Below are 24,209 nucleotides of genomic sequence, written 5' to 3'. Positions count from 1 at the left end.
AATTTTTATAATACAAATGATTTCAGTATACATTTTCTTACATCCCAAACATCATGAGATCAAGGTTTCATTATTTTATTTTTGTTTTTATTTTTATCACAGGTTTAAATCTAAAGTAATGTGAAAATAATCTTACTGACCATTGTGCTCTTTTATTTTTTATTTGATACAAACCCCAAGACTTTCCACGGGGGGTTCCACGGTAAAAATCGTGTTCCTGAGACCCTGAAAACACTGTTATTACAAGTCACAATTCACTTTGAAGCACGCAACGCATATATTTATATAATTATATCGCAGATTTTACAATTCGAAAATCACACTAAGCAATATCGCAACTTCTGTTTAATGTTGAAATATCATGCAGCCCTTGACTAACGATAGGTTACTGTCCTACCCCGGTTCTCTGAAACATCGAGTGGAGAGATCCACCTATGGGAAGGGCATCCGTACCTGACCTCTGCAGAAGCATCCAATTGCACCAAGTCTGGCTAGACAGACAGAAGCACGCAGCCAATGCCAGGTAAGGCCCCATCCCCTTACCTGAGAGCATATATGGACTGCACACGCCTCTATTCTCCAGTAAGTATATTTGCTTCTTGTGTGGCAAGCGGGGAAAAGCTGGAGGATCTCTCCACTCTATGATTTAGAGAACCAGGGTTACGACAGTAACCTATTGTTCTCTTTTATCATCTCATGTTTGAGATCCACCTATGGGAGATGGACAGCTCCCCGATTGCCCAGTACACTCACAGTAAGGTTCTGTAAGCCAGAGAAGGATGGTCACCCCAAAGGGGTGGTGCCTGATATGTCTTATTATCATGCACCTGGCAACCCTAATGCACACACATGACTGCTGTGCACAGGCAGAACATGAAACATGTATGAGGCCCACACATGTAAATAAATCCAGCAACACATACATACACACCCTGAAAGTGCATACTAGGTGACATGAATGTGCGCGGCCTGCCGGCCCATTCACCACTTGTTCCTTTATTACAATGTGTAAATAGGAAGGGAGAAAGGAAGAAAAAAGAGGCAGGGCTATGAAGACCCCACCCCTAAAACAGAATGTGCTACCGAGGTTCTGTTGACACCCAGTAGTAACGCACAAACATATAAGGAGACGCCCAGCTGGCAGCAGAGCAGATGTCCCGCAATGACACACCCCTGAACAAGGCCCAAGAGGCGGCTAAGCCCCTTGTGGAATGAGCTCTGATGTTTCCTGGGGGCTGCGCTCCCATCGATTCATATGCCACAGCTATAGCTTTCACAAGCCAATGTGAGACACATTGCTTAGATATGGGACTCCCCTTGTGAGGGGGCGACCATGAAATAAAGAGCAGATCGCTCGCCCGGAAAGCACTGGTCTGTAATGCACAGACAGGACACAGAGCATTCAGCCTTTCATCCTCCACGGAGGAAAAAGGTGGAGGGTGAAAAGCGGACTGCTCCAACACCTCCGCCAGGTTATGCTAAAGAAAAATCTTAACTCTACTAAGAGAGAATTTAGTGCACTAGAAATTAACAGAGAATGCATGTAGCTCACTGACACATTTAGCTGAAGCCAAGGCCAAAAGCAAAGCTGCCTTGAAGGACAGCAGCTTTAGGGAAATACTTCCCAGGGGCTCAAAAGGGGCACCATGGAGAGGTCCCATTCAGGAAGAACTTGGCAAAGAACAACAGGCAGCCTTTATAAATCTGTGGATTAGAGGATGCTGCCTGACTGTTGAGCTCTCAAAGCCCACATGACAGGCAGTAATAGCCGCCAGGTAGACCTTAATAGTGGAAAAAGACCTGCCTTTATCCATCAGGTTTTGTAAGAAACACAAAATATCAGGAACTGAGCACTGATATGATGTGAGACCACGCCCATCACACCACCCTTCAAACACTTGCCACTTACAACCATATAAAGGCCGTGTAGAAACGGCACTGGCATTCTGTATAGTAGCAACCACACGCAGGGGACACCCTAACGTGTTTAAGTTTGTCTTCTCACGGGCCAGGCCCAGAGAGCCACCCTGTCCGGGTGTGGGTGATAAATCTTCCCGTTCACTTGAGATAATAGACCTGTGTGGAGGGAGAGGAGCCACGGCTGGGCATATAACAGAAACAGAGGGATTATCTCTGCCAGCCATGGTGCTTTGGGCCACCTGGGTATTATCTGAATGATAGACAGGCCCTTCTCTCTCACCCTGGCCAGTGTGGGAATTATCAGGCATAGGGGAGGAAAAGCATACAGCAGCACTTTGAGCCATGGGTGGGCACACGTACGGCAGGTGTCTTGCAACACTCTTTCGATGTTCTGTGTGGTGGATAAATGCTTATGTGGAAAAAAGCATCTTTCAGAGCGACCAATGTGAACCAATCGTTCTGTTACTGAATGAGAGAGAACACAGTGGGTTAACATTCTGAAATCATGTTTCCTCAAATGTTTGTTCAACACTGAGATCCAGAAAAGGGCGAAGACCATCATAATGGGAATTAGACAATGCATCAATTTTTGGTCAAGTTTGACTTAAGTATTGACAATTTAAGAGGTGAGCACTCTGTAAAGTCTCCTCCAGCACATCCCAAAGACATCAATGAATTTAAGGTCTGGATTCAGAGGTGCCAATTTATGTGTGAAAATGATTCTTCACGCTCCTTCCTAACCATTCTTTCACAATTTGAGCCTGATGAATCTTGACATTGTCATCCTGGAATATGGCCATGATGTGTCTTCCTACATTGTTTAAGAAATGAAAAGCTACACACTTCATCAATTAGGGTTAAAAGAACTGTTGCCATACATATAAAATGCTAGAAACATAATCACTGCAATAATGATCCAATCATAGACTCTTAAGCAAACAGTGATTTGTTTTTGGCTGGGCAGTGTATATAACTGCCTTTTAAATTTTAGAATGGTGGTCCCTCACATGAGGATAATCATAGGAGGTCCATGACATCTTAGAGCACGAAAGTCGTTCGGCCCGATGAGGTCTATATGTGTAGCAAGTTTCATACTAATGCGTGCAAGCGTGTTTGATATATGGACCAAGGTTTTTCGAAGCCCATTCAAGGGGGCGCTGTCAAGCCCCCTACCACGCCCGGGTACCAGCTTCTGCCCGGCCCTGATGGCCGGAGGTTCCGATGTATGTGCAAAGTTTCATGAGTTTTTGAGCATGGTAAGGGCCCCAAAAGTGCCCGAATAGTCAGGGGAAAAAAAAGAAAAGAAAAAAAAATGATAATCCTAAAGAAAACAATAGGGCTTTCGCCTTAAAAAAAAGTGCTGACCCTATTCTAGTGAAATAGTGTAAGATGTTACGCTGATGGTCTCAAGCCAGTTTATACTTGTAGAGAATGTTTTCCCTGTCATTTATTAATTAAAGTGTTTGACATTATGGAATCGCAAAATACAAATAGAAAACAAAAGAAAAAAAGGACAAATTATCAAGACAGAGAACAACTTCATTAATGAAAACAAACACATAAATTAACATTTTTGGAGACAAGGAGGTTTTATTTCTAATATTTTAATGTTTTTCTTGTAATCTCATTACCTCAAAATCAGAGAAGACAGAAACCAAAACTGAGTGACCAACCAAGCTAATGTAGTTTTATGGACACACGTTTAAATGCTGTGCATATATACAAAGGAAATCATTTCACACCAGCACCCCTGTGTATGGACGGGGCACTTCACATTTTCACAAACCTGCTCTTATCCGAAAAAAAATGTCTTGATTTTCCTCTGTGATAATGAGGCACACAATGTGTTGAGGCATAAACAGAAACAAAGAGAAAAAGAAAAAAAAAAAAAAATGACCAAACAAAAAGTTAAATAGACATTCCCCCCACTGGTTATACACGAGTATACGCAAGCAGTAATTGTACACTATCAACATGATGAAAGAAAATTCACACAGCCTCACTCTTAAACCAACTCAAAGAATGAAGTCCTTCTGTTTTTAACCTCTAGTTTCTTTTTTTGATGCATTTAAGGAAAAAATGCTATTTACAAAATCATACTTCTGAAACCTTGAAGATTCAGTGACTGGAGCTAGTTTTCTCTGTGATTTATGCATTACCCTTTCCATTTGAATGTTAGCAAAAGAGAAAAGTAAGTCATATTTACAAGGGACAACTCAAAATCATAATTACTCGAGCGAGTTGCAATGGCCAGTGTGTATGTTTGCTGTATTCCGTTCCAACTAAAGAAGCAGATGTGTGGATTTCTTCAAACGGTTGAATATGCACTACTAATGCACACGCACACATACACAGCAAAGTAAATGGAATTTGTTGATTCAGAGTTGTTGGTGTAAAGCAGGATCGCCGTGGCAACAGAGTAAGTTAAACAGCGCTCAGGTCCCTCCCTCTGGGATCTCACATTGGGCGGAGAAGAGTTCAGTCTCATCTGAGATTGCTTTCACTTAATCCACTTTAACCACGCTGTAGATCTTGGTGACAAACCAAAAGCAGGCAAAGAATCCAATTGTACCTGGAAGCAAGAAATACAAAAGAGATCGAGATTACTAAAACACTACACAATATTACCTGAAGCACTACTTTTCTCTTCACTCAAATTGGCACATAAAGACAGTCTCCAAACTTTGAATGTTTGGAACAAAACATATCCCACAATTTTGCCTGCCATTAGTTTAAAAAAAAGGAGAAAAAGTTATAGCTGAACTCAAAGGGTTGATAGCACAGTGATAAAGTGCCATTTTTAAAAGTTTCTTGTTAATGCCAAAATGGTTGCTGACCAAGAAATATCCTCGTTTTGAAATATTTATATACTAATATGCGAGTTATTATTGACTACAACTGCAATCTATCAAGTGACTGCCAAAAAACAACACCTGTCAGTAAACCCTTGAGTATTCCACGTGTAATCTCACGAAACTCAAGGTTCTTCATTCAGTCACACAGCTAACTAATATTCAATTTGTTTAGACCAGTGGTTCTTAAGCAGGGGGTCGGGACCCACTAGGGGGCCACAAACTTCCAAGTGGGCCTCAGGATGACTTAAAAGTATTTATCATGATATAAAAAACTAATCTTTCTAAAGCTACACTACACTATACATTTCAAATTCAATGCCTGTGGGCCAAAACCAGCCTGCCACCTCATTTCATGAGGCCCGCAAAATAATTTCATTATATTGTGAATTTTGTTTAGCCTGCAAAGTTAATTTCAGAAACATATGAATGAAACTTCTCAGTTTTAGTATTTCACGATCAATCAGTTCACATTCAGGATGTGATCGACTGCTTGCTTACACGTATTTAAGAACTGGAATATCAGAAATTTCAGATCAGTTGAAAAAACAAAGAAATAAAACCATACATTATGTCAGTGATACAGTGTGCAGTGTCAGTGCGGTACATTATATCTATACTACTGATTACAGAGAAGCCAGTTCTAAAATAAAACCAATAAGTGTCTATTTAATAATTACCATGATGAAACAAGGTATCAATATATTGAGTTTGTAATTGTCATCAAGCAAACTGTAATTGTCCTATGTTTTTATAGCTAAAAAAAGTTTACACTTTAGCAAGGAAGGACCTATATAAGGTAAATTACATTACATTAAATGATCTCCAACATGATCTAATTGTAAAGTTTGTTACATAATATGGTTAAAGAAAATAAATGCATAAATTAATAGACTACTCTCAAAATAGTTCGAATTTAATGCTTTGGTGCTTTTTTTCAACAACAACAACAAAAAAAGAAGCTTTGTAAAATTCTTATGAAATAATGAGTTATGAAATTGGTCTTAGATATTCAGTTGGCCCTTGGGGGCACACATAACCCTGATGTGGCCTGGGCAGAAACAGAACACTCCTGCTCTACATACACACAGACCTGTAAAGAGGAAGAAGATGAGTGCCATGATCATGGTGTAGCCGAAGTAAAGTATGGTGCTGGCAAGTCCACTGATCTGTAGCTTTGAGAAGAAGTAATGGATGGCATAGACCAAGAAATAAACAGCTGTGAATCCGCTGGTCAGGAAGGAACGCCACTGCCAGTGATAGTCCTGAGAGATGATACATTCACAAAACAAATTAGTAAAATAAAATAAACAATTCTCCAAAATATGCATATGGCCACGTGTATGTACTCTCACCTCAGCACACAGGTGGAAGTAGCACAGGAGGATGGTGGCCTCAGAGCAGGTGATGACCAGGATGATGAAGACCAGGAAGAGAAAGCCAAACATATAGTACATCTGATGAGACCTGCAACATTAATCATTTACATTAGTTTGTAAACCCAAACCTATTGGTTTCATGCTCTGGTATTCGTAAAGCCTAACAGAACAGGACCCTGATTCTAAAGTGCATCATGAACTTCACATCAGCACTGACCAGATGCTGTTAAGGATGAAGAACAGCTGGATGAAGATGCAGCCGAATGGCAGGATTCCACCCATGACAATGCCAGGAAGAGGTTTAGTGTAGAAGGACTGCTCTGGAATCTGTCTGGGGATCTGATTAGTCCTCACGGGATGTTCAATGCCCTGATTTTATACAAAAATAACACATTTATAACTTCAATTAAATGAGAGAATTATGGATGGGGTTCTGGATTATTTTACAACAAACAAAATTAAGTTTTGGGAAACAATCTGAAAGCAAAGAATGCTTACGCTTTTCTTGAAACCAAAGTAAGCTCCGATAAATGTGAGGGGCACTGAGATACAGAACCACAGAGCCAGGATGGCCACCAGAGTGCCAAATGGCATGGCAGCTGATGAACCCTCGCCCCACAAAATCAGATTCATTACGAAAAAATCAGCAAACACCACCCTGAAAAAGCATGTAAATTTATTATTAACAACAAGCTATATTTAAATCAAGCTACATTTCAAAGCATAAGACTTAAATTTAGCTAAATGGACCAATTTAGCAATATAACTGCTTAATGAAATGAAATCTATGGATTTAAATTCAAGGGAATGATAGATTTTTCATTTACCCACCCTGGACAGAGAAAGGCCGTCAACAGAACGTTGGTCTTCCACTTCTCCCCACCGAAGGCTGCAAAAAGTGAGAGAGACCAGTTGACCTCACATTTTAACAAGGATACAAACCAAATATTAAACCACAAAGAGAACATATGGTCAATGTGATACTATAGTGCTGTATTCAATAAAGGAATTTGCTAGCAATGACCTGAGTTCATGTTTCATTTCTTTTACATTTAAATAGGTGCATTTAAAAAAAAAAGTGTTCTAAATATATGCTATCCGATTCTGGTTCTGGGAGTCACGATCCAATTCCAAAACAATTCTTGAGCTATATTTTTTTGTCTTATTAATTAGGTTTACCAAATTTAAATCTGACATTTATCTGTACATTTTTTTTTATTTAATTACTTATGTAATTATAAGTACTTATTAAAATAATTACGGTAGCACTTTATTTTACAGTCCTGTTCCCCCATGTACTATGTACTTATTACAGAAATTATAATAACTGGGTAATAACTAGGTACTAACCCCAACCTACACCTAAACCTAAACTTAACCCTTGTAGTTACCTTATATTACTCAGTATTTTAAGTAGGTAAGTACACTGTAAGTACATGTAAATACACGTACTGTAAAATAAAGTGCAGCCATAATTACTAATTAAAAATTAAATTAAATTGTTAAGAATCTTAGCTAACTAAATATAGCTTCAAAACATTCAAGCAAATAGTAAATAATAAAGAGGAACAAAGAAACATAGTACAAGTTATAAACAGTGTTTTAAGTATCTAAAGGCCCAGTCACGTTAAGGACGATAAATACAACAATAAAAATTGTTCTAAATATAAAAGAATAGCAGAGTCCACACCACAACTATAACAATAACGGCACAGAGAAACAATATCATTGGAATCACTTTTAGAAAGATTATCATCTGATGAATGATAAAAAACAAAGCGGCAGATGCCATAACTGCAGCACGTACTTAGTATAAACAGAGTGTTATCGTCCGCTGGTGTGGATGCTAATATAGTTATCTTTATAGTTATCATTCCTGGTGTGAACAGGCCTTAGTGCTTTAAGTATCTGGACATTTTCCAGGCAAGAGCAGCAAGAGATTGTTCTCTTAGATTTAATGCTGTTTGATTATTACTGATGACGATGATTATAGACAGTGGGAGATCTAATAGGCTGCATTCACACTAATGTACAGATCTATTTTGACATGTCAGATGTTTTGTCCTTTCTGTCTAATCCCTTAAAACAAAACTGATATTGTTTACATTTATTTTTCATCATAAAAGCATTTTGAGATGCAAGTGCATTTAACATGAGCATTTGAAAGCAGCCATCTGTCAGTGAGTGAGTTTTGTGTATTGACTATATAGTCCTACTGCATTCCAAATGGTATAAATGATGCCTTCCTGGAGCATCTGTAAGAGAAAACACTGAAATATTGTCGGGCAAGACTATGCATCATAAGCATAACATTTCTCACAGCGCATATGCTGTGCAATGAAGTCTGTGATTGTAATTAATTTCAACCTTTTCAAACTTTATCAACCTAACGTATTTCCTGTAGCTCAGTGGTTAGAGCATGGCACTAGCAATGCCAAGGTCATGGGTTGCACATACTCAGATACAAATGTATAGTATAATGCAATGTAAGTCGCTTTGGATAAAAGCGTCTGCCAAATGCATAAATGTAAATGGATTTTATGGAAGGTTTGAGGGTTTTTGTGCGTGTGTGGAATTTGAAGCAAGCAGAATACCGCTGTTTCTAGAGCACAGTGTCATCGTGCATCGGTGGTTAAAAACTAAACTCAGAATCATTGAAGAGAGAACTGCGATGCATCAGAGAATCGATTTTTTTCTCCCACGTCCAGTAATTAGTGCTGTCCAAATTACAGATACTTTGGCACCAAGTCAATACTGAAATTGTAAAAATGTGACGGGTTTGGAGAAGTACAGAGAACTGATTCCATTCAGTACCCTCTGATAGGCGGCTGCTTTCAAACACTCCTATGTGTAATTGAGTTTGAGCTCTGAAGAGTTTACTTGTAGTGTGTTTCTTTGTTCTTTACTTCATTACTGAATGTCAATTTGACATCTTAAAATGATGTTAGAATTCACTGAAATTATTTTTTATCACTTTTATATTCAAATATTTAAAAACTGTCACATTACTTTTTCTTAAAAAGTCAAAAGAAAACAGTAACTCCTCTTCCATTTCACAAGATGTTGTGGGTAATATTAGATGAAAATGCATTTACAGATACTTCAAAAATCCACCCAAAACAGTACACCTTGCATTTCACATTTATATTTGGAAAACATTTTGTAATCTTTTTTAGGTTGGACATGTGGATTGTATGTCTGCTCTTTTGACTGACACTGAGAAGTAGTCTGTGAGGCAAGCAATGAGAAACCAAGAAACCAAAAGCATAAGCATTGGGATGCTGCCTCTGTTCTTTTATTATCTTTTAGATACTATTATAGTTTCCTTTTTTATTTATTTTTTTAAATCATTTTTTGTTAGCTATAGTTTATAAGTGAATAGTTTATAAGCGAATCCATACAAGTTTATGTCTATAAAGTTAATTAATTTAATTTTAGTTTTAGCTACATCAAATTAAAACTAAATGGCAGCTAGCTAAAATTAAATAATATACACATTTTAACGTTTATTTCAAGTAACATTTTTTTTTATGGTTTTAGTTTCAGTTAATTATAATAACTAATAACTCTGTGCAGCCTATTATTTCCCATAATCCTGTGCATCACATTTTTTGGTTAAAAAAAAAAAAAAAGGCTGATGGACTGATTAAAAGAAGTAAATTCATAAATGTTCATTTCTGGTTCAGATTCTGACAAGAAATAAGCAGATGAAAAACAGAGAAGATCAAAGGGGACAATTAAACATTTGTTGTATGACTGATGTAAAAACAGACAGAGCTCAGCAGATGGATCTACAACTGATATCATAGTAGGACACGGCAGGTCTGGAAAAAGAAGAATAAGCTCTCATTGTAATCTGCACAAGCCGTCGAACACAGCTAAAGCAAAAAAGCAGCAGGGGTGTGTATGCCTGCCTGTTCGGGTAGAGGGCTCCTTTGACACTAATTAAATCTAACGAACTGCAGACAGCCCTAATGAAGGGAGGATCAGAGGTCAAAGGTCATACCTCTGATGTGTACTTACATTTGTAGTAGCGGGCAGCCACATAACCAGCTGGAGTACCAAGCAGAACCCACAGCACCACTGCACATGTCATCAGAGCTCCACGATTGGCAGGTGACAGGAAACCCAAACAGGCAAAAACTAAAGGATGAGGAGAGAGAGAGGGGGGGGAAACTTTGTCAAGTTCAGGGGTGCATACATTTATAAAATTTGACACACTTAAACAAGTCAATTCAGACAATGTGCATCAAAAACTTATCAAATTCCATCAGAGAACAGTCCAGGTTCATACACTGCATCACCCATCACAAAGCGAATATTTATCCTTGTTGTATTTTTGGTAACATATTACTTTTATGATAAATGATAAAAAAAAAAAAAAAAAAAAAAAAAAAAAGATTTGTCCAAACATCTTACTACACTGGTCACACTGCATTTTAGAAAAATATAAATCTAACATGTTTTTTATTGTCAGTAATGTTAATCAATACATTGTTTTGACATTTGTATATTTATTTTAGACATCTGACTGTGTCTTTTTTATGCCAAAGACACATTTCTAAAGTAAAGTAAAACAAAGGAAAAAGTGTAATCCTATCAATAAGGGCCTGAATTTACCGCTCAGCTCTCCATACACTTACAGAGAGTAACAAATGTCATGATGAAGATCTGAGTCCCAGAGCCCAGAAACACAGACAGCAGCATGCCTTTCCTTGGAGGCCTGAAGACATCTCCGTGAACAAGCTTCCAGCCAAATTCCTCCTGGGCATCCTCCTGGAAAAGATGAAGTGAAAAAGCGAGGCTTTAACAATAGCAGGGAGCTAACGGAACCCAGTTCAGGCGTGGGTTTGGGTCTACAGCCCAATTACGGCTCTCAGAGATCAAAGAAAAGACGCCGGTTGCTGCTCAAACCAATGATACACTGTGTCACTCTCGATCTGGCCTTAACGAGTCTGATGTGTGTGGAAGGAGGAAGGGCCATGGTGAGACAGGAAAGAGAGAAGACGTAAAAGCAACAGATGTATCACACCTGACCCTGCGTGACCTCGAACACCAGATGGGAGGGGCTAAATATACCAAGATATGAAGAGATCTGAATGCGAAGTGTGCGTATTTAAGGTGACCCATGTCAAGGGTGAAGGCCAGTGGCAGCACTAGGGCCGGGCTGGCCGTAATCTTTTTGAAGATTCATATAAATGTCAAACAATATAGATTTTAATATACATTTTTTCACTTTGTTCACACTAGCTTACAATATCAGATGGGTGTCTGAAATTCGAGATTCCGGTCTTTTAACGATTAATCGTGCAGCTCTAATGCTTACTGATATAGAGAATAACTCCCTTTGTAACTTGGCAGACCTTTATTCATGTTCAAACAGAAACAATTTGTTTGGGGGGGGGCATGTCTTTTTAGAAACTGTGTTGTATCTAAACGGTGCTAGATGACAAACTGCATGTTGTTTAGATACCTGCAGTTTAGGTGTTCATTGTCTTAATTTCATTAGGTGTTCAACTGTTAAGCCCCCCTTACACCCTCAACAAAAACATCCTGGAGCTGCCACTGGCAAAGGCAGATGTGTGTGTATCCTTGTCTCTCCTCGTCAGTGTGACCCTCATTGTTGGCAGCAGATGATCCAGACCATATAACCACGAGTGACATACACATTAACGCACATTCTGTACGTTACGCTCATTAACTTACAAACCAAACACACTGAGTGCTACACACACTCTATTACAGAGCTATTCTTCAAGTAGTTTCATTCAAGGGCCGGATTATCAAATCAAAAAGTTGACGTGGGCCGGGGGTCTTATTGGTAAGAATTATTTTATTTAGAATTAATATAGGCTTAAATAAATATTCTGACTGTGAGACTTGGTAACCACAGGTAAAACCATACATGGCTACTCACTACCACTGTCAAAGGATGTTATATTATGATATGTTATATAGGCCTATAAAAAATGCCTAAACACAGGAAAACTATACACACCTTCACAGAGAAAAGAATTATGTATTCCCCTACCCACCTAATAAATAAATTGCAATATAAATGGCTATAACATAGTATTCCACATTTCCACAAACCATGGTAAATTACTACAGTTCATTCATGGTAAATGTTTGTAAGGGTGGTGATTGTGGGATTTAAAATTCTTCTAACTTCATTCATGGCGCAATGTTTCTCCTGTTTTCCTCTTCAGTCTTGTTGGGAATGTTGAGGCCGTTTCATCCGATTTAAAACTAGTTTAATCATCGATTGATTTGTGGTTTTTACCCGAGGGGTGTGTATTGAATTGAAACGCTTCTCACTGGATGTCGCAGTTTAATAATGGTATCCGGGAATAAACGCAGTAAAACTAGTAAAACACCTGAAAACAGCGCTATTTGTTCTGTATTTGTCGTTACTGACCTAGAAACAACTTTAAAGGATTCAGTGACAGAGCAGTCAGAGCGAATCCAAATCATTTCAGATCATTATGCAAGCGTGTTTGGCCAATTCACAGAAAAGAAAGAAACGAGCCAAAAGAATGATTAATTCACGAATGATAGGTATCGCTGGTTCAGTCGACAGAAATACGGGACACACATACGTATTAACTGCTGAAATATTCGCAGGGAAAACGTTTCTCAAGTCAGTCGGAGGAGCGTGCCGTACAGCTGCAGGCGCCACTGCGGCCACGTATTTAACCAAATTTAGCCGCACAGCCAGGAAAAAAGGAGGAGGGAGGTTGAATATGAAGATGATTTGCGGGCCGAATTTGGCCTGAGGGCTGCCAGTTGAATAGCCCTTCTCTATTATAAGACAAAAACTCAGCTGTACTAAAACATACAAGCTAACACACTCACATAATGTTATATGAGAGGACTGATCACATATCAGACAGTGACATGATAGTTGTAGAGCAGAACTCACCACAGAGTCCATCTGGTTGTATCGGGCAATGTCTTTATGGAGTGTTCGTAGCATGATCATAGCAACCATCCCCGAAAGGAAGAGCACAATGACCAGAGAGTTCATGATACTGGTGGCAGAGAACAGAACAGCTGAGCATACGTGCTTTATATGCTAAACTACATCATGGGTTAATTAGGATATGGACCCTGAGCCAAATGACACCCTCAAGTTCCTGCAATCCAACTTTTCTGACAAAATGCAAGGAGTCCACGTTTTCAAACGCATGTTTCAAGACACCAAATAAAACACAGACTCATGAGCTTTTCATGTGTATATGAACACAATAGCTATGTTCCCATCCACCTATTTTAATGCGCATTTTGGGATATTCCAATAAAAGAAAAAAGATGCGCATAGATTCTAAAAATACGCATTAAAAAAAACTCATGCACTCAGTCAGATAACTTTTTTATGCAATACGAAAACATGCGCATAAACTACGATGGAAACACTTTTACCAAATAAATTCCTTGATGCACGAAACACGTGACTTTGCGATGGGACAACATAACTGGACCAACCAGCGGACTGTTCTCGTTGCACAGCATCTGAAATTCTGTTTTGGTCATTCTGTAATGCCTGAGCAAAGTCTGTCGTTAAAGTGGTTCGATATAATTCCCTCGCAGAAGCGCCTCACATGTGTTCACAAACACCAGGCATCTGAATGCAAGATAACATGACAGCGTTTATTGCGGTTCGTCTGCATGCTCTGAGGGGCAAGTCATTTATTATATACAAATATTATTATATACAGTGGCTTGTCCTACAGTAACTTCCATTTTTCTTTGTGATAATTAGTGCCAGTTCATCAGGAAGTGACGATTTTATTCTGTTCGACTCACTGGATGGAAATGCAAATGTTTTATGCGAAAGTTAAATTCGCAACTTTGGATGGAAACATAGCTAGTGCTATGCTTTAATCTCAAACACGCAATGGGCAGTTATTGGCCAGCTGGTGACCATCACAGTGTCATATACACGCCAGTTTCATTTACTCGCATTTGGTGCTTGCCGAGGGTTTATTTTAAAGCCTGGCTGTATTCCACACAAAGATGCTACATGGCTTGTGCAGTGCTGTGCAGAAGCTATGGAATCATTTCATGAAATACATGTGTTATAAAGATATTCGAAAATGCAGTAATTTATGCGATTCATGTAGATCATACTTAGTTGGAATCAGTGGCTCAGAGCGTGTATCAAACTGCCACAGTCACGTGATTTCAGTAAACGAGGCTTTGTTACATCATAAGTGTTTCAAAATTTCAATGGTTCACCACTGGGGGCTGACTTTGGCAGTTTGATACATGCTCCAAACCACTGATTCGAAACAAAAGATTCATAAAGCCTCATGAAGCACTGTTTTGAAATCGCCCATCACTAAATATTATTGAATAAATTCATTATTTTGGTTTTTGTGCACAAAAAGTATTCTCGTCGCTTCATGACATTAAGGTTGAACCACTGTAGTCACATTAACTTAAATATGTCTTTAGTCGCTTCATGGGCATCCGAAAGGGTTAATTATCTTGCTGGCAACAGAGGCCTCACTGAGCCATCGGATTTCATCAAAAATATTTTAATTTGTGTTCCGAAGATGAACGAAGGTCTTACAGGTGTGGAAAGACATGAGGGTGAGTAATTAATGACAGAATTTTCATTTTTCAATTTAATGCAAGGATTAATTAATAACATTAATCCCACTACATTGGAGAGTATGTATTTTGCAGTAAAGTCCACATCAGTGTGGGCACTGCAAAGGACGCTTCTATAGTGCACTGCAACTGCAAAGGAGGAGCTTGTGATAACTCAAGTCCACTTTGAGTGTGTCATTTAGGACAGGGCCATATAATGTATGTAGTGTGTGATATGTGCTCTCACCTGAACCACTGAATGTTGGTGTGTGGCATAGACTCAAGAATATAATCCCATCTGGAGGCCCAGCGAATTTGCTTTTCCTCCTGCAAACACCAAACCAGCAGTTATACAAGAGCTCTGCAGAAACACTGGCATAGTAAAACACAGCAGGGGTCTCCGATCTCTTACAGGCTAAAGGACCCCTTGGTTGATAGAGAGACAGAGCAGGGACACTGTATCAAAATGATTGTTGCATTTTAAACCTGGTCTGTATTAATAGTGAATAAACCCAAATTGACATATGTACATAATTGGTTAAAGGTCCCATTCTTCGTGATCCCATGTTTCCAACTTTAGTTAGTGTGTAATGTTGTTGTTAGAGTATAAATAAAATCTGTAAAATTTTAAAGCTCAAAGTTCAATGCCAAGCAAGATATTTTATTTAACAGAAATAGCCTACAATGAACGGCCTGTTTGGACTACATCCCTCTACTTCCTTCTTTAATGACGTCACTAAAACTGTGTTTTGACTAACCTCCGCCCACAGGAATACACAAAAAAGGGGGCGTGGTCTTGTTGCGCTCCCACGGAGAAGAGCAAGAGTTGCGTTTGTAAAGTGTGTTTGTCGCCATGTCGTCGAAACGCTGTTATTTTCATCCCGCAGTCCAATCACCTTTGTTTGGCCTTCCCAGGGACGCTGTACTTAGAAATCAGTGGTTACAATTTATGTTTAACTCGGTTCCCGAAAATTATAATCCACATGTTAAACTATGTGCAGCACATTTTACTGAGGACAGCTTCCTCAATCTCAGTCAGTTTAATGCCGGATTCGCACAAAGATTATTTTTGAAAGATGGAGCAGTTCCCTCTTTGTCTGGAGAAGGCGTTGTTTGTGGACCACAACCGGTAAGTGCATTTTATTATTTACGTTGGTGCGTTTAACAGTTTCTGTAACTTATCACACAAAGGGCAACGCTGTTTAGCTTTGTTAACTAGATGGCAATTGAAACTTATCCGACCAAAACTTTTAAAAAGTGTAGTAATTCAACCGGACACCATCGATTGTTGGTGTTTGTTATGATCAGTTTAAATTATTTGTTGATTATATCTGTTGTTTACTGTTTAACCACATGCTGGTTTAGCTGCAGCCACGCGAATCATTGTTCTATGTTTAGGCCTATGTAACGTTACCTACTGTAAATAAACAGCTTACCATTGTGACACATCCTGTAAAAGACGTGTTTGCACAGGTTCTACTCGATCCTCTTCATCTATGTTCTCCGGGTCTGATTCCGGCTCAAATTGATAGGGTAAAATTAAAGACATGTTTACAATAACACTGAGCGCATGCATCTCCCCGTTATGGTAAGAGGCGTGACCTTTCCGGGCAAGATGCGCTAAACTGCTGTCGAATCACAACACAGGAACCGCTGGCACAATCAGAACTCGTTACGTATTTCTGAAGGAGGGACTTCATAGAACAAGGAAGTCATCAGCCCGTTTTTATGACAGTGGAAACAGCGGTATACAGATAAGTAAATTATGTGAAAAATACTGTGGTTTTTTACACGCGAAACATGAACACATGTTATATTGCACACTATAAACACAATCAAAGCTTCAAAAAACCACGAAGAACGGGACCTTTAAGATTCCAAATGATTTACATACTTATTTATGTTTGCAAAGCCTTTTAAATAATCAATTTAAATGCTATTATTTTAATTTTCAAACATAGTGTAATATGGAATGAACAATGAAACTTTTAACTGAAATTTAGTTTTGGTTGAAGTTCATGTAATACTGTATTTTTATGTATTATATTGTTATTATTTTTTTTTTTCCACAAAAACTTCATTGTAATTATTAGACAACATTAAGCAGACCCCCAGCAGTATACCCCTGATATACAGAAAATGTGGTACAGTACGCCACCTTGTGGAAAAAAGCAGAACACTTCTCAATTTGAAATGAAGAGGAAGAGCAATAGAAACTGTATATATGTATAAAAACATAAACACTTTGATTCAGTTTAATAATTCAGTTTTATTTAGTTCACACAAATGAGTCATTTACTCACCCTGATGTCATTCCAAACCCATTTGACATTCGTTCATCTTCACACAACACAAATCAAAATATTTTTCAATATTCTCTCATCATTTTTGACTATACACTGAAAATTTAGGCAATCAACATTTTCAAGCTTTAAAAGTTCATAAAGACATAAAAGTAATCCATATGAACCGAGTGGTTTAATCCAAGTCTTCCAAAGAGACCTGATCACTGTATATGATGAACAGATTTAACATAGGCTTTTATTTACTTATGTATGTGTGGTAATCAATGTTTATGTGTGGTAATCAATGTTTATGTGTGTTTATAAACCTAAAATAAAATCTATTTATCGCATAAACTGATTGTCTCTGTTCACTAGACTTGGATTAACCCGGTCAATTCATATGGATTAATTTTACAATGTACTTTTTGAAGCTTAAAAATGTTGATTGCCCAAACTTTTAATGGATGGACAAAATGATGAGAGAATATTAAAAATATCTTAATTTGTTCTCCAAAGATGAAAATGTCTTATCGGTTTGGAACAATATAAGGGTAAGTAAACGAAGACAGGGATTTCATTTTTGGGTGAACTATTCCTTTAAGGCTGATATGTAAGTATTTAAATCACTGACCAAAAACTTGATGGAGTAGGTGTAAGGAATCTTGATTTCTCCTTTGAACTTGTTGCTCAGGCTCATGGGAGGTCCTGTACAGTCTGGTTTTTCTGTGTTGGTTTGCTTATAGCTTTAAAAAGAGAGAGAAACATACTCAATATGTACATATTAACGTAAGCATTCTATCATTATCGTCAATTTGACAATTAAATATTTAAATATATTGTTGTGTTTTTTGTTCAATCTTAAATGGCTAAACAGCGCTCTTCTCTGCCGCCATATTATTAGTTGGAATTTTCTATAGAGCCTTAAATACCTTTTGGGCTCTAATTTAGCTGCAACCAGTCTGGCACCAGCTGCCTCATTCTCCACCTTGTGGTAGAAGATGGTAATGTCCACATGGTTGAAGATGTAGAACGTGTCTTTGTCATTGAAGTCAGCCTGTGTGAGTGAAAATGACCATTTCTTGAATAAGTTGTATTAAAGGTGCCCTAGATTCAAAAATTGAATTTACCTCGGCATAGTTAAATAACAAGAGTTCAGTACATGGAAAAGACATACAGTGAGTCTCAAACTCCATTGTTTCCTCCTTCTTATATAAATCTCATTTATTTAAAAGACCTCCGAAGAACAGGCGAATCTCAACATAACACTGACTGTTACGTAACAGTCGGGGTGTACGCCCCCAATATTTGCATATGCCAGCCCATGTTCCCAACATTATGAAAGGCATTAGACAAGGGCAGAACGTCTGGATCTGCACAGCTGAATCAACAGACTAGGTAAGCAAGCAAGGACAATAGCAAAAAATGGCAGATGGAGCAATAATAACTGACATGATTCATGATAACATGATATTTTTAGTGATATTTGTAAATTGTCTTTCTAAATGTTTCGTTAACATGTTGCTAATGTACTGTTAAATGTGGTTAAAGTTACCATCGTTTCTTACTGTATTCACGGAGACAAGAGCCGCCGCTATTTTCATTTTTAAACACTTGCAGTCTGTATAATGCATAAACACAACTTCATTCTTTATAAATCTCTCCAACAGTGTAGCATTAGCCATTAGCCACGGAGCACAGCCTCAAATTCATTCAGAATCAATGTAAACATCAAAATAAACACTGTACTTAGGCAATTAGACATGCTGCATGACGAACACTTTGTAAAGATCCATTTTGAGGGTTATATTAGCTGTTTGAACTTTTTTTATGTTGTTTAAGGTAAGCGCGAGCTCTTGGGGCGTGGAGCACGAGATTTAAAGGGCCACACACCCTGAATCGGCTCATTTCTAATTATGCCCCAAAATAGGCAGTTAAAAAAATGACTTTAAAAAAATCTATGGGGTATTTTGAGCTGAAACTTCACAGACACATTCAGGGGACACCTTAGACTTATATTACATCTTTTAAAAAAAAGGGCACCTTTAAACAGAACACTCAACATATGACCTATGAAAAGGCTGTGGGTAAGTGTTACTCACATTGACCACACAGGCATCTTTGGCCCGTCCAGTATCCGTGACATAACAACCGATGGGGAAACCAGGATTACAGAACTTTTGATTGTCCTCCACATCATAACACCAGGTCACCGGCATATTATCAACAATCCTGAGAGAGACAAATAAGTCATGAGATGCCACGCCTCATTGTAATTCTGTGTTACTGCTGGAAGAGGAGAGACTGAGTGGCTGCCTCACCAGTGGTGTTGGTAATTGAGGAGCATTCCCTTCTTGAGGAAGTCCAGTTTGGCTTTATCCTCCAATTTTTCTGTGTTGTAAGGTTTAACACAGACATTCTGGCATTCCAAATTCTTGTTGAAGGAAAACTAGAAGAAAAAAAGGATACTGAATAAATGCTAGGATAAGGCTTTTATCACATGCTTTTATCCCAAGTGATTTATGTTGCACTTAAGGTATACATTTTATGTTGGTATTATCTTTGTTATATTTATCTTTGTGTTACTAGCATAGGAACACTGTGTGATATACCTTATACGGGGACGGCTCAATTCTCTCTCCAAACAGCACCTGACCCAAGTTCTCAGATGGACGCTTCTCGGACTGATCAGCACAAAAATCAAACCTGAAAGATTAAAAATAATGAAGTATAAAGCTTTCTGGACACAATTAACCGTCAAAATAAACCATACACAACAATGTGTTTTAAATATCAGTCATAAAAAAAAAAATCTACTACTTGTCAATCTGTCCAGTATAACTGGTTAGGTTTCAGATATGCTTCCTTACTGCACTTCTTACTGTTCTTCTAATTCAGGATTTCCGGTTTAATAATTTATCAGGTGATATGACGGTTAAACTGTCAATATTTGATCAAACCTGGCAAAGTTGGCCTATTCACTGTACAGTTGACTACTGGGTGGGTGTGGGCATTTTAAATTCTTAGTGAACAACTTTATTTGCTATGCATAGTTATAAAATGTATGCTAAGGAAACAAATAATGTAACTGACATTAACAAACATTCATGGGCTACAGAGGTTTTTTCTATCACCATAAGATCCACAGTAACAAAATAGGATACATGCAGTTTGTAACAAAGATGTTTCTGTAACATCTGAAGAGCTTCTCTGTGTGCATATTATTACATACTATTTGTAACTCTTGATTTTGAGGCCTTGGAGTAGGGCTGCACGATATATCAAAATTATCGAAATATCGCAAATGTACACATCGCAGCGGCCAGCGATTTCTACTGCATGATTTTGATACTCCAACAGATTACAAAAAGTCCAAGTTTTAGGTCAATGTAGACAGCAAAGAGTAGACTGGACACATGACTGTTACATGTGACATGCTTAATGTTATTAAATGCAATAAGCGAAGTACTCACGCACACAGAAAGCTGCCTGTCGGACAGTGCGTGATCCTGAATTCAGTTCCCTTCCACAGCTTATATGGTCAAATACGCACAAAATTATGTCAAAATGTCAAGCTTACTGAGTATTTAAGTAAACACAGTCCATTATGTCTTAGGAGAAACAAAAAGTTGAGAAAGAATACGCATGTAACAATATGTTGGATCCTTGCAGCTTAAATGACAGAAACCTAATAAACTTCCTAATAAATTTCCATCTGTGTGCTTAATGGTAATCAAACAACAAAAGACAACGAGAAAATCACTCACTGCTCTTGACTGAATAACTTTTGTAGCTGTAATGAGAATCAACTATATATTTAATTCATACAATGAAGACTAAGCAGTGTTTTATTTTTACATTTGATTATCCAATTTCTGTTGTTAAATAAACCTAATGTAGGCCTACCTGAAACCCTAAACCCCCTGGTTTACACTGAAGTTAAAATTATACTTTTTACGTAATGCTACAGTAAAACACTGCTGTTCACTTTCAGAAGTTGTAGGGATGCTTTCTTCTCGCAAAAAGAATGTGGAACATGTATGTTGGTTATATCATTTTCAGTTTTTGAATAAATTAAATTTAGTTTACACAAAGTATTATCATATTGTATATTGAATATCGAATTATTTAATGAGTTATCGCATATCACATTTTTCTTCAATATTGTGCAGCCCTACCTTAGAGGAATTCAGTAAGCTTAAGTTCCCTGAAAAATTATTTTTATTTTTCCTCATGTCATTCCAAATCTGTATGACTTTCTTTCTTCTGTGGAACATTAAAGAAGATATTTTGAGAAATGTCTCAAGTGTTTTGTTTTTTTTTTCTTTCTTTTTTCTAACCATTCAATGGAAGTCAATAACTTTAAGTAATTGTTTGGTTCCCTAAATTTTTCAAAATATCTTTCTTTGTGTTCATCAGAAAAAAACATCCTTTGTGTTTGTGTTTCCTCGAGGAAAACATTTTTTGTTTGTTTTTGCTGTTTTAAGTGTATTCTATTAAAAGAAAGCCGTCACGAGTACTCATGTTAATTCAGACAGAACAACCTCAGGAGTTTGAGCAGACAGTAAGTGCAAGGCTGATTAATAATGCAGAGCATATGTCATATTGAATGTCTTGTGAGGAAAAGTAAGACATTTTTGCCTCCATTCGATTATACAGCGGTGGTTTGACTGAAAGGCCTCTGTGTTAACATAATAGCACTCCCTCCTCAGCCTGCAGACAGTCTGAGCACAAATCTCTATATTCAAACTTTCCCCCCCTCCCTCTCCGGCATTCTCTCTAATGTTTCGCCGACACCCTCACTCCATTTCATCCTTTTCAGGTTTTCCCTCAGCTTTGTAAAGTCCAATGCAAAAAATCATGCAAATCTTGGGCAAAACCATGCAAGATTTCTTCAGTGTTGTCCATTAACTAAACTTAAAACTTTTAAAATTTGTTTTCATTCATTGAAATGAAGCTAAAATAAAAAAATATAAATATTAGATGGAAAAACAAACTTGAAAACGAAAATTAGCAACAATGCAACAAATAACACAAGTACTAAAATGATTAAAACAAAAATTGGAAATAAAAACAAATATTTAAAAAACAAAAACTAATAAAAATGACAAAAGCACACAACAAAATGACTAAAAATAAAAGTTAATAATTAATAAATACTAACAGTATATATATAACACTATCAATCAATAACAAAAATAACAAATGTTTCTGTTAACTCACGCTGTGTATTCATAGGGCAAAACAGACTCCACAGAATCCAGCCTGTTCACAAACAGCTCAATGGATGACTGTTGAAAAGACAAGCAGTAAAGGTTAAGGTAATGTCCACAGAATTTACTTCTTTACGTGATGTGTCACTCTTTAAAAATCGACAGCATTTACATTTTTTGACATGCAAGTATTCATATACTGTATTCCTGTCATGTAATGGCATCTGTACAAAAACACATCTCTATAAATGATTAGAATTAAGGTTTTAGAAAAAACAATTACCATGTGAACCAGTCCACACCAAAATGTCATAGTTACTTCAGTTATAGTACAGTACTACAGTAGTAAGTACTACCGTAAAAACATATTCATATAGGGCGTCTCGAAACTAAAAAGGTTTTAGAAGATTTCTTTTATTTTTCTTGACAATGACACCACCATTTTATTGATATAATGTTATTGTAGTATAAAATATTAGTGTAGTAACTATTGCATTTAAGTGGAAAGTGGCTAGCACAATAATCATAGTTAACTATTACAAAGGAAATGCATTTAACAATCCAATAGTTCACTGAGCATAATGAGCAACAACCACAAAAGAATATGGAAATAAGGAGAAAAACTTCTGTCACACCTGTTGAACCAGTGTAAATGGACATTTGTCACCAGTGAGACCTGCTATTCCCCCACCCAACATTACACACAATATCGCATTACACAATTCAACAATAATATAATGGATATGACGTCATGACAATTTTTTAACTAGTGAATGGGATTTATCCAACTCATTTGTGACCTATTTTATTCATCACCATGCATAATGCAGATACTTTTAATTATTAATTGTTGTGTGCACCCACACTTTTGCTCTAATTCGGAAATATTCTGGTATACTTCAAAATTCTGCGGTGCGAAGCCGGATTAGTTCACTCAAAAATGAAAATTCTGTCAATATCAGCATACATTAAAAGTGAATTACGACTGAGGCTGTCAGTTGATAACATTCTTCGAAATGTCTCCTTTTGTGCTCTATTTAAATGAATAAATAACAACAAAAGAAGCTACTGTGTGTGTTTTCTTTTTTTTAAAGAAATTACTTAGTCAAAGCTCTGATTGAGAGACAGACACATGAGAATGAACGGAAGCTCGTCTCTTGCAGGCCTCACAGACCCATCGGTGACGAAAGTCAGATTTATGGCAGCAAAAAAGTTAGCAAAAGCAGTGAAACGAGCAAGTTTAGCTCTTATCTTCATAAAGGCAATGTTTTCACAACTGACACACATCAATAGCATATCGAGCTAGCATCACGCAGCATAGAGACCTCGTTCGAGATAAACACGCCACATTTCATACATTTTACCGAAATAATTTATTGTGCTTATTAATGTAAATATTTACCTTGCAGTCTGGTACATCGCTGTTTTTTTCGCTCGCTTCGTTCTCACAGAAGCTGACCGGGGCCAAACCAGGAAGATAGAAACTCAACGCGTTCCGTAGCGACCCGCAAACAAAAAGCAACAAAAAAACAACACGGACACGATGGAACACGACCATTTTGTCTCGACCGACTAGTTAAGGATTCGTTAGATGTATTTACATGCGTAAAATTTAGATATGTGTGTCAAAATCCAGACATTGGTGATAACTAAGCCCAAGCGTTAGCGAAACTGCTGCCTGCGTAGCAGCATCTGACTCCTCAGACACGTCATCCATCTCGAACAGCATGATGGGATAGGGGAGGACTCCAATGCGGAAGAGAATGAAACCATCGAAGAAACATCCTCTAGAAAATGTTGTGCACTTTAAATTAGAGATGTTTGAATAATTCATTTGGCACCTATTTTAATACCACCAATAATACAAGCCAATATTTTAATACACTCATTTGTTAATATCTACAACCAATATAATTTATGGGATAGAAAATATTATGTTTGTGATAATATTGTATAGTTTTATAACAG

The 24,209-nt window shown here is 37.6% G+C and overlaps 1 protein-coding gene across 1 annotated transcript; it reads right to left on the bottom strand.

Moving 5' to 3' along the window:
* Positions 1-3,484: 3,484 nt before the first annotated feature.
* On the bottom strand, positions 3,485-23,961 carry tm9sf2 (transmembrane 9 superfamily member 2). Its single transcript, XM_048197097.1, has 17 exons — positions 23,644-23,961; positions 22,252-22,319; positions 19,641-19,734; positions 19,350-19,477; positions 19,131-19,260; positions 17,961-18,085; positions 17,663-17,774; positions 14,994-15,073; positions 13,074-13,182; positions 10,795-10,927; positions 10,175-10,294; positions 6,983-7,040; positions 6,650-6,809; positions 6,369-6,520; positions 6,128-6,239; positions 5,866-6,037; positions 3,485-4,492 (listed from the first exon to the last, which is right to left on the bottom strand). The coding sequence occupies exons 1-17, from the start codon at positions 23,797-23,799 to the stop codon at positions 4,425-4,427; spliced, it is 1,977 nt and encodes a 658-aa protein (XP_048053054.1). The 5' UTR covers positions 23,800-23,961; the 3' UTR covers positions 3,485-4,424.
* Positions 23,962-24,209: the final 248 nt, after the last annotated feature.

Source organism: Megalobrama amblycephala, linkage group LG7 (assembly GCF_018812025.1).
Source record: "Megalobrama amblycephala isolate DHTTF-2021 linkage group LG7, ASM1881202v1, whole genome shotgun sequence".
In the NCBI taxonomy this organism is placed as follows: Eukaryota; Metazoa; Chordata; class Actinopteri; order Cypriniformes; family Xenocyprididae; genus Megalobrama; species Megalobrama amblycephala.
Note: the sequence above shows the minus strand (reverse complement) of the source record. Positions and strands in the feature narration are given on the sequence as shown.